The sequence below is a fragment of the Diabrotica undecimpunctata genome, chromosome 1 (assembly GCF_040954645.1).
Source record: "Diabrotica undecimpunctata isolate CICGRU chromosome 1, icDiaUnde3, whole genome shotgun sequence".
NCBI classification, from domain to species: domain Eukaryota; kingdom Metazoa; phylum Arthropoda; class Insecta; order Coleoptera; family Chrysomelidae; genus Diabrotica; species Diabrotica undecimpunctata.
In genome coordinates this window covers 113,771,652-113,790,105 of record NC_092803.1, presented here as the reverse complement: position 1 = coordinate 113,790,105, position 18,454 = coordinate 113,771,652, and the positions used below count along the sequence as shown (strand labels likewise).

The following is an 18,454-nucleotide window of genomic DNA, read 5'->3' as shown; positions in this document are numbered from 1 at the left end:
TGACACCGGTCTACCTACCTTGCGGCTTACGACCTTTGGCTACTCAATATCTAGCTAAAAACCCCGTCAAACGAACCCATCCCATCGCCGCACTCCAAAAATTTAGCGACGAAAGAAGAGCCCCCTGAATCTTTATTTAAAAACCAAATAAATTTACAAAGTGTCATATACATAATTGGTATTCTAAGTCTAATGTATGTCTATATTATTTGTAACTGAAATCTAATTTTGAAAGTAAACAACTATACAATGAAGAATCAGACTCTAATGGCGTCAGTGCGTAGACAAGAGATGTAGGTAACCAGCGCTCATGCGCGGAACGCCGATCGTAGCGCTGCGGCGGCGGAATCGCAAAACGGTACTTACTTAAAAAACATGTCTCGTATATATATATGTATATATATATATATATATATATATATATATATATATAATTGCTACTAAATTACTGACATAATTCGAAATTGAAACGCTTAGTTCTTTCTGGAACATCAGCGTAAGAAGCGTGACCCCAAAGCGAACATTGTAAGCACCGCAACCAGTCTTCTCTGAGATGACGGACGTTCATTAATAGCAGCAGCAGTTAAAACAGCTTCTATATAGAGCTTCTGATTATAGACTATAAAAAGTATTTTTCTAATGTGGCTTGTAAGATAATTACTAAATCGAAGTAAAAAATAAAAGCAGCTAAAGAGACTTATTTCGCTGGAAAATGCCAAGAAATAGAAGACTTACAAAACAAATATGATAACTTCAATCTCCATAAGAAAGTTAAACAATTAGCTGGGGTAGCAAAACGAAAAACCTCAAGCATACTAATGGACAAACAAGGAAACATTTTAGTGGAGACAGAACAAAAATTAGGAAGATGGAAAGAATATATAGGGGAATCATTCCATGACCAGAGGCAGGAAAATACATATGAAGATAATCAGAGTAAAGACGAGGGACCCGAAATAACAAAGTCAGAAGTTATGCATGCAGTAAAGTCCATGAAAAATAATAAAGCTGCTGGTCCAGATGAAATACCAAGTGAATTGCTAAAACTGGTCAATAAAAAAAAACAGATCTTTTAGTCCAACTACTGAACACAATCTATTCCACAGGAATCATTCCACGTGAAATGCTGATATCAAAATTTATTTTTCTACCAAAGAAAGTAAATGCCAAAGAATGTAGTGATTATGTAACGATCAGTCTAATGTCACATACCTTAATAACCCTGCTAAAAATCATCCATAATAGAATAAACGCTAAGCTGGGGATGGATATTAGTGATTCCCAGTTTGGATTTCGGAATGAAGTGGGCACAAGAGAGGTACTATTTTCTTTTAATGTGCTGACCCAAAGATGTTTGATGTTAATCGAGATCTTTATGTATGCTTTATAGACTACAACAAGGCATTCGATAAGGTAAAACATGATCGACTTATAGAAGTAGTCAAAAACAAGAATCTGGATGTGAGGGATGTAACATTGATATCAAATTTATACTTCAGCCAACGATCAAAATGTGAAAATTGGAAGAAAAGTGTCAGAAGAAGTGGAGATAAGGAGAGCGGTCAGGCAAGGTTGCATACTGTCGCCGTTATTGTTTAATGCTTATTCTGAAGAAATCATACAAGAAGCTTTGGTAAACGAGACAGTCGGCATAAAAGTGAACGGTTAACAACATTAGGTATGCCAACGATACAGTCATAATACATACGATACAGTCCGACAACTTGGAAGACTTAGAAAGAATAATGAACAAAATATTAAGATGTAGTGGAGAATTCGGACTCTCTCTTAACATCAAAAAAACCAAATTCATGAAAATTAGCAAAAACAACAATACAAACAAAATACTAACGGTAGGCGGCCAGCAGATTGAGAGAGTAAAAAGATATACTTACTTGGGAACGATAATCACAGAAAATAACGATTATACTCCAGATATAAGAGTCAGAATTGAAAAAGCACGTGCCAACTTCGTGAAAATGAAAAAGATTTTGAGTAGCAAAAATCTGACATTGACCCTCAGAATAAGGCTAATTAAATTAAGTACACATTGTACTCTATTATGGAGCTGAATCATGGACATTAAACCGGAATACAATAAGTCGACTTAAAAGGGTTTGAAATGTGGACACTTAGAAAATTGTTAAGGATTCCATGGGTAGATAGAGTCACGAATACAGAAGTGTTAAGAAGAATAGGCAGAGAGAGGGAAATGTAAAATACAATAAAAGAAAGGAAATTGCAATATCTCGGACATGTGATGAGAGGCGAAAAATACAACATCTTGTGACTCATAATTCAAGGAAAAGTAGAGGGTAGGAGAAGCGTAGGAAGAAGACGCGTTTCCTGGTTGAAGAACCTGAGAGAGTGGTTTGGTTGCAGCTCAAGGCAATTGTTCAGAGCAGCTGCCTCGAAGGTCACAATAGCCATGATGATTGCCAACCTTCGTCGCGGAGATGGCACTTAAAGAAGAAGAAGTAAAACCACAAATTGTAAAAATAATCTTTATTTTAGAACACATAGGACGCGTCACAAATTCTGGTCCCATCCTCTCTCTCAAAAATGGTACCCAGAAGAGAGCAATTGGACTTTTAGAGTTCTTTTTAGTAATTATCCCCCATGGTGTTGACAACCTAGGCAATTTCTTTTAATTATACTCTGTAAATAGCAAAATATTTACTTTAATAATTTTCTGTGCACTAAGTACTTTTTTAAAGTTGTGTATTCTTGTGCATTTCAGATTTAGGTTCCCTACATTTATCGCTGATGATGACAAATATGTCGAAACGCGTCCTAAGTATTAGAAAACAAAGATTGTATTTACAATTTGTGGTTTTAATATAGTGAGTATTAGATTATAGAGTATAGTTATGGCCGCCTGATATAACCATAGACATAATACGAATAGACTAGGTAAGGTATGGGCCGCTGTGAAACGCCATGATTCACTTTAGGTAGTCTAGCTATATTTTTCTGTCACACGTGCGTGACTGCGTCGTAAAGGAAGATAGATAGACCACCGACCGAGTGCTTCGCGTTTCACTATTTTGCTCACGATGCCTTGTCTATTCTTATATGTCTGTGGGTGTAAATGTCAGTTTCGTGTTAAAGTCACATATATGTAATTTTTTACGTATTTCCCCTACTATTTCCAAAATGATACAGAAACTGCATTCCTAGTACAAAAGCTTGTCTAAGAAAAGACGTGAACTCTACTACTCGCAAAATTTTATCAGTAGATCAGAATTATCACCGATCTGTATTGCTTTCTCTGGCCTCGAGTCCCCGCTGTTGGGTACGCCCAGTTCGGCGACTCGGCGCTAGAGGATGTGGGCCTCTCTTGCCCGTTTTTTGGGTTTTCTTAGTATTTTTTGTTGCTTGCGCCTTTTGTTAGTATTTTGTTAATTTTTTTGCTGGCCAAGGCCGCTTTTTGGGTTTTTTGTGATTTTTTTGAGAGTAAACTGTAACATAAAAAAATCATTAGTAAATTTGCCAAGTCCAAAAAAATACCAGGGTTATCTACTTTTTATAGAGCTACGATTATGTGGAATTTGTTATATGTTTGCTTATATTTGCTGTCCTCTGCTTTCATCGATGGAACACTTGAAATCTTAATATCTCTCGCAATATTGGGGTTGCTTTTTCTTCTATGGTGTCTAGTACCCTTTTTTAGTTTTGTTTTAGTTCTCTGAACAGGAATCGTTCAGAGAGACGTACCTGGACACATTTGCAGCTTCTCTGAAGCAGTTGTTGTGAGTTGCTTGCATCCTCTTCCTATTGGTTTTACTTATGTGTCCCCATGCCAGAGATGCATATGTAATAATTGGTAGTATGACACTATTAATCAGTTTCAGTTTAGTTTTCATTCGTAATTTGCTTCTTATTTCTGCGAGTCTGTAACGTCTGTTCGTATTAAGACCAGGGCGTTAAGCAACACCACACTGCTGGAAGAAGTGAGGGGAGAAATTCTTCGAATATCCCTAAGGATATTCAAGAGAAAAAATCACACCGTTCCATAAATCAGAATGGTGCTCTGCCCGACTGCTCAGTCCTCGATTCGTTCCCTGTTCATTCTCTCTCCACATCAATCCCAGAAAGGTACAGGAAATAAAAAAAAAACTTACGAAGTCATAGTAAAGGTCTATATATTTATTAAATAATAATAAACAGAATTCATAGTATTATGAATGTGAAACAAAAATAAATTTTTAAACTTAGACTCAAAGATTCTGCCGGTTGCCGGTATAAAATAATTTAAGCATAAAAAAGTACTCAGCTTTAGTTCGTTCTGAAGAAGTCGTTCAGTTCTCCAGGAAGGGTTCCGACCTTTGTGGAAGTTAGCCGCTGTCTGTGGTTGTTGTTTGGGCTAAGGGGGGTTGTTGGTTTGTTGTTGGTAGATTATAGCAATCATTTTTGTCCCCATGTTGGTAAATGGGTTTCAAATTATATTCTGATGCATCAGTGGATTTAAGGTAGTATGGGTGGTTGCTGATTGTTTCTCCAAGGTAATGTGGTTGGCTGTTGTTTGCTTCCCAAGGTAGTGTGGTTGGCTATTGCTTGCTTCCCACGGTAGTGGCTAGAAAATTGATAAAAAGATCAGTTTTCTCCCAAAAAGGATAAAAATAAATTTATAGGGAAAGATTTTATTAATAAGATATTAAAGAAAATAAGGTTATATAGGTACATATAAAGAAAATAAAAGTTAAAATGTTTTCAGCTTTAGTTTAAGAAAGAAAGTATCTGATATGCAAAAGAAAACAAGTTAAAAACGGAGGCCTAAATCTAAAAAAAGATACTTACCCGTGTATACGGCTAAGCCACTAACCAATTTGTGTGACTAAAGTTTCATTGTAGAATGATTGTAGTGATAAAATTGAAAAGAGAGCGAATAAAAATGTGTATCGGCTTATATAGGATGGAACGGCTACTAAAAATATTTATAATTTAGTGAGGTTGTTTTGGAATAATATAGTATGGGGGACAAGTACCAAGCGGAGCTTGGTGTTACGTTCAATTGGTTGATTGAAACGTTACAAGTCTTCTTATTGCAGCTCTGGCCGTTGTTGTTCTAGCTAATCGGCATGGAATTCTACAGAAATGTGTTGTCTTTTCCTAACTTCGGGATCATGATGACATGGGCTTTCTTCCATCGGTTTGAGAAGAGCCTGTATCTAAGTATCGCATTTGTTATGTTTGTTAGATATTATTATAGCTTTCGCTGGTAGATTCTTTAGAGCTTTATTTGTAATTTCAACCAGACCATGTGCTTTTCTTGGTCAACTGTTTTTGATTAGGTCTCTTATTTCCTTTGGAGATGTAGGTGTGATTATCTCTAATGCTTTTGGCATTTCTTGATTTTCTTCGACTTATTTGATGAAGTCTATGTCTTCGTCTTGGTGATAGTTTAGTCTCTCGAGAGTCCTCCTTATCGCCTAGGCTTTTTATTTAATGGAGTAGACCATTAGGCTATCCATGGATTGACCAAACAATTCTTAATGTAGATTTTTTGATCTTATTGAATAAAAATAGCTTATAGCTAGCTTCAAAACAAATACAATTTTTATCTTCACAATTTATTATGTACCTACATTATTATTAAATTTTGTATAATAAGAGCAGATATTTTATGATTATTTTTAGGACATGGTGGTTATATTAGTTTTATCAGCTACTACTATCATCACCTCCACAGTAACTTTAATTAATTGCCAAGGCAGCAATGTAGATAAAGTATCTCAGGTAAGTAAATTATATGAGATGGCAATTCCATCATCATTGCTTTCTAGGTTTACATGTTTGAAGCCATTAAATACGTGGGTAAAAATCCTTTAAATATAGCTAAATTAATTTTAAATTACATTTTTGATGATAAAATACCAGGATGTTTAAGTTATGTAAATTAAACATTAAACATAATTTTCTTTTCCTTTTTTCATTATCTTTCATGTACAGTAATACGCAAGCAAGTACTTTTTTGTTATAGGACATGATGACACACTGAAATCTCCAATGCAACTATCGACCTACCTAACCCTACATAACTAAATAGGTTAGTCGAGAACAAGTCACGATTCGACTAAACTGTTTGGTCGTGGATAAATCGATAGTATGTGGGGGGCCTTGTTTTTAAATTGTTCTTAACTGTCGTTTATGTAGATTATTTTAACACGAACAGTGGACAACCACAGACACTTTACATACTCATAAATCAGTATAAATTCCAAAAACTAAAAAAATCATAGTAAAAAACATTCAAATATTGTGTTAAAAGAATAACAAGATATACTGTAGCGGATATCGGTTCAGATCACAATCTTCAAATTCCAGGCATCAAAGTCAAACCAAGAAGTCCAAAAAAATCTTAAATCACTACTAAGAAATATCTCAGATAATGAAAATAACTAACTGAGCCAAAAAATAAATAAAAACAATTGTGTAGAAATCTGGAACATGTTTAAAGATATGAAAATAGAATAGTACGAATAGCAAGAGACAAATCGCCAAATGGAAGAACATCATTGGGACGACCGAGGAAAAGATGGCCAGACAACGTCAATTGAGGCTAAAAACCGAAGTAAAACAGGCATTTTGCCTATTTATAAAGTAGGAAGAAGAAGAGGATGTTTAAAGATAGTATTTTAAAAATAATAGACAAATGCAATGCGTCAAATACACAAAAACAAATGAATCACTGACGAAATCCTGCAATTAATGTAGTAAAGAAAATAACTGAAAAAGAATAGGGAATAATATAGACAGAAGAAGAAGGAATTAATAAAACAAAAAGTGAAAGTGGACAAAAAAATAGATAGATAGGGAATAAATGCAATAAAATGGAAGTGCTAGGAGACAAACATAATAATATGTTCAATATATTTAGAAAAGCTGGCGAAATAGCCGGCCTAAATCATTAGAAAACCCGTCACACACTAATTGACTCGACAGAGAAAATAATAAATAAAGGAGAAATTCGGATATTTTGGATTATGTACATAAACGAACTGTATAACGGTGATATACAACAACAGCAGGTATTAGATTAAGACGAAGGACCAGACTTCCAGTAGCGGATAGGAACTCTTCTGGATAGTCCTATCAGGAGAAGTGAATCAATCCTAGCTATCCGCAGATTCTAGCTATATCCTGACCCGAGAAACTAGTAGCTCGGAGTCACGGATCATCCAGGGTCCACAGTCCACAACGGAATCTTTGGCGGAGAAGAAAGTCTTCATAACGGTTTGGAGGTGGTAGTTCCCTGGTTTTAGGGCTTGTATAAAATCAAACCTGGAAATCGGCAGCTGGGTTTTCAGTATTTGTATTGAGCAGAAGTCATATAGACTAGAAGTCAATAAATAACAGTACCCGGCAACCACCTAAAGAGCATATACACAGCGGTGTAGAAAGCCAAGGGAAATGTCTACTACACTAATTTTTCCAGGAGTGTAAATATGACTGAGGAACTAAATGAAGGCCCCCGACTATTGATATCAATAATTTGATATTAAAATGAGTTGTAGAATAGGCACATGGAATGTGCGGAATTTATATGAACCCGAAAAAACACATAATGCAATAAATGAGACGGGAAGACTGCATATATCAATTTTGAATATTAGTGAAATAAGGTGGCTCTGATCTGGCCAATACAATGTGAACAATGAAGTATACTAGAAAATAGCAATTATTATCGTAATGGCAGAAACTCGAAACCCAGAAACATAAATTTAATACAAGTGTTTGCACCGATAGGGGAAAGTGAACTGGAAGAACTTAAAAAGTTCTACGCAGATGGAAAAACTGTTACTGACCAACTCAAGACTAGAGATCTCACCATTCTGGTGGGTGACTTTAATGCTACGATAGGGAAAGGCAGACAAAGTAACATTACTGGAGATTTTGAACTGAGCGATAGAAATAAAAGGGGAGGCTATATCGCAGATTTTTGCAAAGAATATAATCTATGTATAAAGAATACCTTTTTCAAATTACCTAAACGGAGATTATATACGTGGAAATTTCCAGTAGATATCCGTCGTAATATCGTAAATGCAGTAAAATCTGTAAAAACTTTTCCTGGTACCGATGTTCTATCTGACCACAGTCTGTTGTTGGCCGAATTAAAATTAAAGCTTAAACGGATAAAATACAGCGATCTTATAACGAATTGGATATGGATTTTATTAGAAACAACAGTCAGGTGATTGCAAACAATCTAGAGAGCAATTTTGAGAATAACGAACAAACATAATCTATCGAAGGTCATTGGAACTAAATTCAAACGATTATAAGCAGCTTAACTCCAAACTTAAACGATAACAATCAAAAAGAGCAACAGTGGATGAACGATGAGAGTTTGAATATAATAGATCGATAGATAGATAGATAGATAGAAGGATAGATAGATAGATAGATAAATAGATAGATAGTTTATTTGACTACAAGCTACACAAACTTTATAGCAAGTCAAGAGTACAAATTATAAATAAAAAACATTACAAAAAATGAAACAATACATTACAAATGTTTCAAACATTAAAATACATACAAAGCATACAATATAGACAGAGTAATACAACAATTACAATAATATTAATTTTGGTTGTGTTGCAGCTTGGGTATTCACAGATACATTCTCGTAATATTCAGCCAGTGTATAAGAACACAACATCACTAGGTACTTTTTATTTTGGTTTTTAAAAGCTGTAGTTGAATTAACGTTTTTAAAATTTTGAGGAAGTTTATTATACGGTAGTAAACCACAGACAGTAGATGACTTCCTACTTATTTCTAAATATTGTAGGGTACTATAAACTGTCCCTTATTTCTTGTGTTATGCCAGTGAATATCACTATTACATAAAAAAGTTCTTTGATTCTTATGAATTAGTATCAATAATTCCAAAATCCTATACACTGTAAATCCTATACACTGTTAATATATTCATATACCTAAAGAGGCTTTTACAAGACGCAACCATACGGAACAGCTGCAATACATCTCACAATACGCTTTTGGGCATTGAAAACGTCCTTATACTAAGACATCCACTCCAGACAGTTATACCATAACTCATTTACTATACCTGTAAAATGGTGCAGACGAAGCATTCTACCCAAATTTCTCAATTGATAACATTTAGAGTGGAGTTTTTACACCAATTCCAACAATGAGTCTTAAAAGATAAATGAGAGTCGAAAGTCGCTCCCAAAAACTTCACATCACTGCAATTGAAAATACATTCACCATTGATGACAATACTTAGATCAGGTTTAGAAGAACTTGCACGGGATGCAAATGATACAAAATTAGTTTTGTGAAAATGGAACAGGAGCGACTGATTACTGGACCAATCAGAGAAGGTCTTCAGTGAATTTGTTATTTTATCTTGTAAAAATTTATGTCGTTATCGCTATACAGCATTTTTGATTCATCCGCATAAACTGATACAAATATATCAGATATTACATATATGGTAGTTCATTAATATACAAAATAAATAATATTGGGCCCAAAATGAAGCCCTGTGGTAATTTATTAACAGTCGGACCAGACATTGAAATTGTGAAGTTATTTTTTATTTTAAATATTTGGTGTGGGTCTTTCAGATAGGATCCAAACCAACTATGGGCAACTACCCGAACACCATATCTGTACAATCTATCGAGGAGTACATCGTGTTGCACACAATCAAAAGTACGACTGAGGTCACAAAAAATAGCAGTTGGATTTTCACTATTTTCAATTGAGATTAAAACTTCCTCATAGAAACTGTTAATGGCTGCGGAATTAGAAAATTTGTTTTGAAATCCATGTTCACACTTTGTGATAATTCGGTTGATATCTAAAAATAATAAAAGTTATATTAAAAACTTGACATTAATTCAGGATCATCTTGTTTTAATAACGGTGAAATGGTAGAAGTTTTCAGCATACTGGGAAAAACACCAGCATTGAAAGAAGCATTTATAATGTGAGCAAGTGGTGTCAAAATCTGAAACTAATTGTCTTAATTACTGTACCTGATATTTCATGAAAACCACACGATGCTTTGTTTTTAATTTTACACTTCATTATGCCCAAGACAGCTTCCTCTGTTATATAAGATAAGAACAAACTATTTTGAACAAAATCGTTGGAATGCTGAAAATTAGAATTTGGTTTAATTATTTTACTAATTATATCTTCTGGTGCATTTATAAAGTAATCATTAACTTTTTTTGATATTATACCTGAATCTGTAATACTAGTATCATCTATTTTTAGACAGATATTTTTGTGATTTTTTTTGTTTTCCATTAAGTTCATTTATAACAGTCCATGTGGTTTTGTTTTTATTAGATAATTCAGAGATTTTGTTAACAGAGTTTTTAGCTCAGGGTATTCCTTACTCAAAGTATACACAGATCCTTTAGACTATAAAGAAGGATTTTACTTCTTGTATGACCCATGTTTTGTATTTTGGTAATGTTTGGTTTTCCTTATGGGACATCTAATATGAAATACAACTGTAATTTATCATGAAAGGCGGTATATTTAGTCTCAATATTAGTTGCATGATAAACCTCTTGCCACGTTTCTTTGCTCAATAGATTGTTGAATACATTTATAGATCGAGTAAAATGGAACTAACCTTCATAATATCATCCCTTGCCCAAACTGCAACGCCACCACATTTATATTGGGATCTACTAAACGAATTTACAATTTTAAAATTGCAAAATTATAATGAATCACCTCGTCATCTGCTGACCACGTCTCAGTAATACAAAGAAATTTCAAATCAAACTTCTTATAATCAGCATATAAACTATCCATTTTAAATTGATTTAGTCCTTGAATATTTGACAAAAGGAGATCGTACTCATCCGTTCCTATTTCTTGTTTAAAAGTCATTTCTTCATCCTTCTGCTTACATAAGCACCTACTGGCCATAGGTTTTTTGGGCCCATCGCTATACCATATTTTTGTTCGAAAATTAAAACTTAATAAGATGAATATATTTTATGTTGGAATGCTTAGCCGTTAACGACGTACATATTACTTCTGGAAAGTGTTTTTCTAATATACGACCATAAGACTAGGATGATGGTTGGGACACCTGCACACATTCTTCTGGTAGAGATCCAATTGAATATATATATATATATATATATATATATATATATATATATATATATATATATATATATATATATATGTATATATATGTATATATATATATATATATATATATATATATATATATATATATATATATATATATATATATGTATATATATATGTATTGTTATGATTGTTTATTTTGAGTTCAAACTTAGTTTATTGAGCCAATAAAAAAATTATAACTTATCTGTTATCAAAAGTAAAATAATCCTTATATTACCTGTGTTCGATGGATTCAAAAGTTTTTCTAGTTGTCTTTTATCGGGATAGAGAAAAAAGGATAATAATACAAATATATTATATTACAAAGATTTACGTTTCTTTATTTTATATGAACGAATAGAACAATTATTAAATTCTGTCGTTATCTTATCAATCAGCATACAAGAAAATAAATCAAATTATTATGATAATAAGATCATAAAGCTACATATATTTATATTACGTGAAAAACCAATTTTACTTTAATTTTCTTTACTTGAAAAAAAGAAACCACAAAACTTTAAACTTTTGATTAGCCTAACAAAACCTCAGTTCTTAAATTTGAATGCTAATGACCCTGATGTCGAAACGATCCTTCACAGATATAAAATTCAATTGTACAAACACTTACAGTTTATTTTCTTCTTGAGTTGTATGTTGGAACATACCCAGAAAAGTCCAGTCTCCTCAAAGATGTGATCTCCCCTCTTTGTCACCTCGGCTCCTTCTTTACGTCTCTGCAAACCTCCTTCAGACTACACAAAAACACCTGATTCACTTCTCCAAACTCCGCTACTTATTTATGACACTAGGACCTCCTTTTGTCAACTTGATGCCGTAAGAATACTTTCACATATCCTTTATAAACTGCCCACGGTAGATACAATGACTTTTTTTAATCTATTTATTATCTCCTTCTTCAAACTATTCACTTCTTTTCGTTACGCCGGTATCCAAACTCACGAACTACCCCTATCTTGAGACACACGACTGTTTCCTTTCGATGACCAAAATATGACTAACTTCTCCTCTCTCATGATCGACTCACCAAATTCCCATTTAAAAACGACCGTCCAATCAAAAAGCTTAAATTGTGTTTACTATGATATTGGAAAAGCCTAATTTCGGTTTCAGAGAAAACTAAATAGCTTACTTTAAAATTGGTTTTTTTCAATACATCATTTATACATATTTCAAAAGATTAGAATATGGTCATTTAATACTCGACTCTACAAACAATGAAGAGATTAACCTTCAGGTAAAATGTCTTCGAATTCTAAACAAAGGATTTTTGATAATTTTGTTTGAAACGGAAAAGGTCGTTTGCCAAAAATTTCTACTCTTATCTACACTAAATCTTATCTTAAATTACTATATACAATTTGTTTATATTGATATCTTGAAATTTTATTTCGATGGATTTTTTTATTTATTTTTCTTTGGTTGGGAAAGAAGAAACATAACAGTATATATATATATATATATATATATATATATATATATATATATATGTAGTACATCAATACCATCGAAGCAGCAAGTATTTAAAAAGAATGAATATACATATTAACTAATACCCTTACCTATTTTTTTTTAAATATAACATGAATGTACAAATAATATAAAAAATCTAAATGGCATTATCAGAATGATCATTAATTGGTGTTCTAAAAGTTATGACATTATTGAAGAAGTATTTCAGTAAGATTAGCTCAGTAAGGTCCGTTAATATTTTTTTAAATTTTTATCTCCCTCTAGTTTTCTGATTGTTATATTTGTATGTTATACTCGTATACCACATTAAAACGATATAATATTAAATATTACATACATAAAATTTATCATAAACCTGTTTTTGTTCAAATAATTGATTAGATCTGCGAATTACTTTTTTCTTTTGTTTTTTTGGTCTTGGTTTGGAACCTTTAGCCATTACAAGCTGTTTAGTTTTCTTATCTGTTATTCTTGTGCCCTATAACCATTTACATTTTTTAATAAAATATAGATATATCAATTAACAAAAAACATTGTTCTATACTCTTTCTATATTATTTCTTTCATTTTTAGAGTTGCGGGATGGCTGGAGGTGTAACTTTATTCGTTAGTTGTGGAGCAATTTTTCTTATGTTTCGATATGTAGAAGACGAAGACCTTCCAGAAAACAAGAAGAGAAAACCAAATGAAAATACAGGCATAGATCCTAGAAAATCAGTTTTTGCCTAAATATTTGTAGTAAAACAAAATAAGAGGAAAAACATACCAAACAATTATAAATAAAAGATAAAAGACTGTTTTCATTGGATTGCAATAATATAAATTGTCCAGGATATTTGAGAATGGTACTTCACACCGAAACTAGTCATACTATTTAAATGTTGGCGCTGGTTAAATATGTAATATTGACAATAATTGACGACAAGGTTGCCGTAACATGGGCACCTAGGTATTATTATAAAATTATTTACCTAATTTGGTCTAATATATTCAAAACTAAGATTAATATTATTATAAAAATTAATATTAAACTCACGAAGCTTCCGGGTGGAACCGCGTCCATTATCATTGTGCCGAGCTTTCGACATCCTCTCGATGTCTTCTTCAGGGCTTCCGGGTCTCACTCCCCTGAGCCCCTAGACACTACACTGTTCAAGAAGACATCAGAGACGATGTCGAAAGATCGGTGTAATGATAATCGACGCGGTTTAACCCGGAAGCCTAGTGATTTTAATATTAATTTTAATACTATTAATCTAGTTTTAGGTTTAATATGTATATATATATTAAAAAATAATTTTCAGTTGCCATTTTGCATTAAATATAAAATAGGATGTACATACTTACGTTGTTAATTTTATGTAAAACGTAAAAATTTGGTACAATATTGTAGATCTTTGTATTAATATTCTAATAAAGGCATGTAAATGTTTTATTCTAATACTAGTAATTGTAGGGTTATATAAACTGGGTCCATATAATAAATGTATATCCAAACAGTTATCCAAAAATCAGTTCCTAAAGTCGACTTTACATTATCTATGCAATTTTCATGCTATGCAAGAGCTACGCAAGACAGATTATGAACCTGCGCATGCTCACGCGATATTTCCAGGCTATTTTGATGCAATTTATCGTCAAAATTCTTGTTGCCATTATAACAAAATTTATAGTTTAGAACAAAACTTATTGTGTAAATGTAAATGTTATTTATTAGATGTAATAATTTGTAATTTATATTTGAATATATTTAATGTTAAACTAAAATTACTAAGTAAAATGTCTAAAGTTAATGTTTCGATATATTTCTTCTATTGGCAACAGTGAGTGGTGTCAAAATTTCACGAAAATAGCTCTAATGCAAAGAGATCAGGCAAGGCAAGAGTTATGCCATGCAAGACGGACTTGCATAGCATGAGACTTGCATAGCCTAGATGTAAAGCTGCTTTAACCCACTTAAAGTGGTAAATCGATCGAGCTTTTGTCCGGCGAATAAATCAATATTTCCAAATAGATGAATAAATGGGATGATAAAGTCCCTTTCGCCTGAATTGTCGAGTCGAAGAGTTGCTCTACAAGGAAGATGGGACGATGCTGTAGAAAAAACTAAGGTGGTTTTTCTAGAATTAGAAACTAAGAATATGGGTGGTATCGATATACTCAACAAATTACTTTCTTATTATCATTTTAATGACAAATCCGTGAAGTGGTGCAAGTGGTAATATATTGGGATTTCAACTTGTTCAACTACCTGTTGATCTCTCCAAAAATCCATTTACAGAACAAGGAGTTTTTGTTCCGTTTTCTTAGTGAAGTGCCAGGTTTCACATCCACCTTTTTCTGTTTAAAGATATTTTTTGACCTGGGTTATGAATTCGGTGCTCCTATTATTTTTTTTCTTTTATAATTTGTTATTCGATTTCTGTTTTCAGTGCGAAATTAATTTTCCATCTTCTAATTAAGTTTCGTTGTCAACTCCTCCTATGCATATGTATTCAATTTTTGTTGAATTAATTTAGTCCATTAATTTGTAATGTCACATTAATCTTAATTTTTTGAATTTTTGTAATTTCACCGTGTATAATAATAGTTATTGAGAAAATCCTTGCAATTATTTCCTCGGTTCAAATTATATTTGCCAGCTTTCAAAAGTCAAAGGTTTTTGTTCTATGCAGAGAGCAATACACTTATTTAATGAATCGTAGCATTTTAGTGAGATTATAAATATAGTTTCGGCACTAGTTTAGGACGCAAGTCTATTCTAAATTTTTACCTCAACAAATATAGTGTAATAATTCAGTAGCTGTCAATAAAACTATATTTTACTTCACGACTTCAAAATTTTATTTTATCATCGACGATCGAGAAAAAGCGGACACATGGCATTAGAAACAATTCGAAATTATAATTACATTCGAATTGTCCATTAATGATTTCTTCTGGTCCATAGACTCTTTTATTTTTCCTGGTTTTTATAAGTTTGGCAGTTAGGTTGTCTCCGATGTTAATTCTGGTCCATAGATTTGGTATCTTCCGAGTGTTTGTTAAAGATATTCAAATCTGGACTCTTGTATTTCTTTTGCGTAGTGACTTTGAAATACATTGATGTTGATGGTTTATAGTTTGTTGTATTTATGATTCCACTTCCTCACATTTTCGTTCCCATGTTTTTTGTCTTATCAAGTACCTTCTTCTTCTTCTAGAGGGGTCGGCTCTACTAATAACGGTTGGCTATAACTATTACAAATTCGTCTCTACCTTCTGCTTTTCTTAAAAGCGTCTGTGTATTTAACCCGATCCAGTCTCGAATGTTTTTCAGCCAGGATATTTGTCGTCTGTCAGAATCCCTCTTTCTCTCGTACTTGTAATTCACCATTATTCCATTCTTCTAAAAATTCTTTGTTTTTTTTTTATTATTTACAAACTTTGTCGCATCAACCTCTGGGGTATTAGCGACATATAAACGTATACAAAAGATAATTGACTTATAAATAATAAATTTTGTAAAGTGTATTAATGTCTTTAAGGAATTTTACCAATTGTTCAATTTTACATTTTTCTTCTAAGATTTCACTTGTTGACCCGATGATGAGGTTGGTTTGTCTTTGCAACTGGTATCTTGAACACTCTACAAGGACATACTTGTGGATAATTGTCACATAAAGTAGGATTAGTGTGACCGATATATGCCCGTGGGTAAGTCAGGTATGTCCTAAACGGAAAACGAAGTCAAGTAAGAACCACTTGATGAGCCCTGTTGGAAATTTGACATTTCCACGGTTTTACATATGTTTTCACTTCGTGAAGTTTTGAAGTATCCCACTGGTTTTGCCACAAATTTTTAACCTTCACAAATGATTTTAAGTCACTTAGCACTACATTTCTCACTTCACTCGCGGTTTCACTGTTTCTTGCTTGTTGGGCAATACGGTCCGCTTCTTCGTTCCCTTGAAGTTCAATGTGTGAAGGAACCCATAGAAATTGTACAGTATGGTTGCTGTTTCGTATGGTAGCTAGTTCTTTTTTAATTAGGAGAACAATTGGATGTGTTGTGTAAAGCTGGTTAATGGTATTGATCGAACTGAGGGAATCGGTAATTATAAGAGCTTTGGATATATTATCGGAGTTAATATGAGTGAGAGCTTGGTAGATCGTATATAGTTCGCCGGTATGTATGTAGCTTAAGGATGGTAGTTTATACTCAAGTGTAATATTTGAAGTAACGACAGCTGCCCCAACTGCCGTAGATGTTTTAGAGGCATCTGTGTATACGTGATAGAAGTTAGAAAATTTTGTAAGTTTTTTTATGAAGGTATTTTTTATTGAGTAGGTAGTACCGTTCTTTCTAAAGATATTTAAGGATGCGTCGGATTGAATGCTTATTGTCCAAGGAGGAAGAATTTCTATGAAGTTGTAATAGGTATTTGGTATCGGAATTTGTAAAGCCATAAGAGTTTGCCTAACTCTTTCGTAGAAGGGTGGTTTAGGACAACATTTAGCGTTGTCTGGCATTTTTTTCAAGAATATTAAAGGTATGTTATCAGATCCAGGAGTAGAGTTTTTAGTAGTATAAAGGGCAAAGTTAAGTTCATCTAAGGTTAAAGGGATATTTGGAATAGTTGTTATTGCTGGAGTTTGTTTCGAAATATTTAGTAAAAGCATTGGCTATTTCATTGGGTTTTGTTATTACATTAGTATTATGAGTAATAAAAGGTACTTAATAAAATTTGTTTTTTCCTGATATTTTACGAAATTGCGTCAGACTGTAAATAAAGGTGATGAACTATTTATATTTGAGACAAATTTCCTCCAGTTGGTTTTTCGAGCAATTTTGATATATATCTAGCATATGCTCTTGCTATGCATACGGACTTGAATTGGTATATTGTTTACAGTGATGAAACCTCAATTGTTTGAAAACAAAATCATCTACGATTTGTTTACTTGAGAAATAAATACATAGATTAAGATAATTTATCGTTATTCTCAGTTCCATGTTTAATTAGTTCATCACCCCAAATCGAAAAATAGTATTGAACTATTTTTCGAGATTTTACCCTCAAATGCACAGGACAGAGTTTATCCGGTAAAATTTAACGTCAAAGATTCTGCTGACCTGCGGTACAATTCTTTATGCTTTAATTTTAAACTTCTCTATCTAGACTGTTAGGAACAAGTATATTTTGGTGACAATCATCCGTGCTGACTAAAAAAGTTAAAGAAATTTTGGGAAATCCATGTCCTTAATTTGTATGAGATAGGGTATGTAACTGTAATGGGAATATTCTGGCCATACTATGTCACCAAAGCCTCGTTTATTATCTAGCAAGTTATTCACATGACTTATTTATTTATCTACCGTTCGTATAGGTAAAGTTGGCATTGGTTTCGTTTGATATTCTGATTAATGTCCGATTTCTCACACCAGAGTAGTTAATACAACAAATGAAAAATGATAGTCTGTTCACAAAAATTAAAACGTAATTACTAGAATCCCAAGGAATAAAATACGCTAATAAGTGGTAGGATTGGCCTCACAAATGCCTAATGTCACATATTATTAGTATTACGTATGCGATTGTCAAGATATACTTTTGGTACAAAAATTCACTTCCGGTTTTGAGATGACCGGAAGTTAAAATTTACTTTAAGTTTTAGACCCCACAATGTATATATGGATCGAAAGGTCTCGTCGAGACGAATCTAAATATGTACTTCCGGTTGCGATCCGATACCGGAAGTGACCCAAAACGCGCATAAAACGTCAAGATAGAGCAAATCTGACACCGGATTCGTGATCAGCATGCAAAATTAA

The 18,454-nt window shown here is 32.9% G+C and overlaps 1 protein-coding gene and 1 long non-coding RNA gene across 3 annotated transcripts in view; one reads left to right on the top strand and one right to left on the bottom strand.

Annotated features, from left to right (window-relative positions):
- LOC140452760 (uncharacterized) overlaps positions 1-14,012 on the top strand; it is a 40,797-nt gene extending 26,785 nt beyond the window's left edge. Inside the window, exons 2-3 of one of the 2 annotated variants that reach the window (XM_072547092.1) lie at positions 5,641-5,739; positions 13,213-14,012. In XM_072547092.1, coding sequence (XP_072403193.1) covers positions 5,641-5,739; positions 13,213-13,368 — 255 coding nt within the window. In that variant the 3' untranslated portion in view covers positions 13,369-14,012. The remainder of the gene's footprint in view (positions 1-5,640; positions 5,740-13,212) is intronic. The other variant, XM_072547089.1, reaches the window with a different exon arrangement.
- LOC140439962 (uncharacterized) lies at positions 4,129-4,865 on the bottom strand. The gene is made up of 2 exons (XR_011950767.1): positions 4,801-4,865; positions 4,129-4,576 (listed from the first exon to the last, which is right to left on the bottom strand). It is a non-coding gene; the product is annotated as an uncharacterized lncRNA (long non-coding RNA).
- Positions 14,013-18,454: the final 4,442 nt, after the last annotated feature.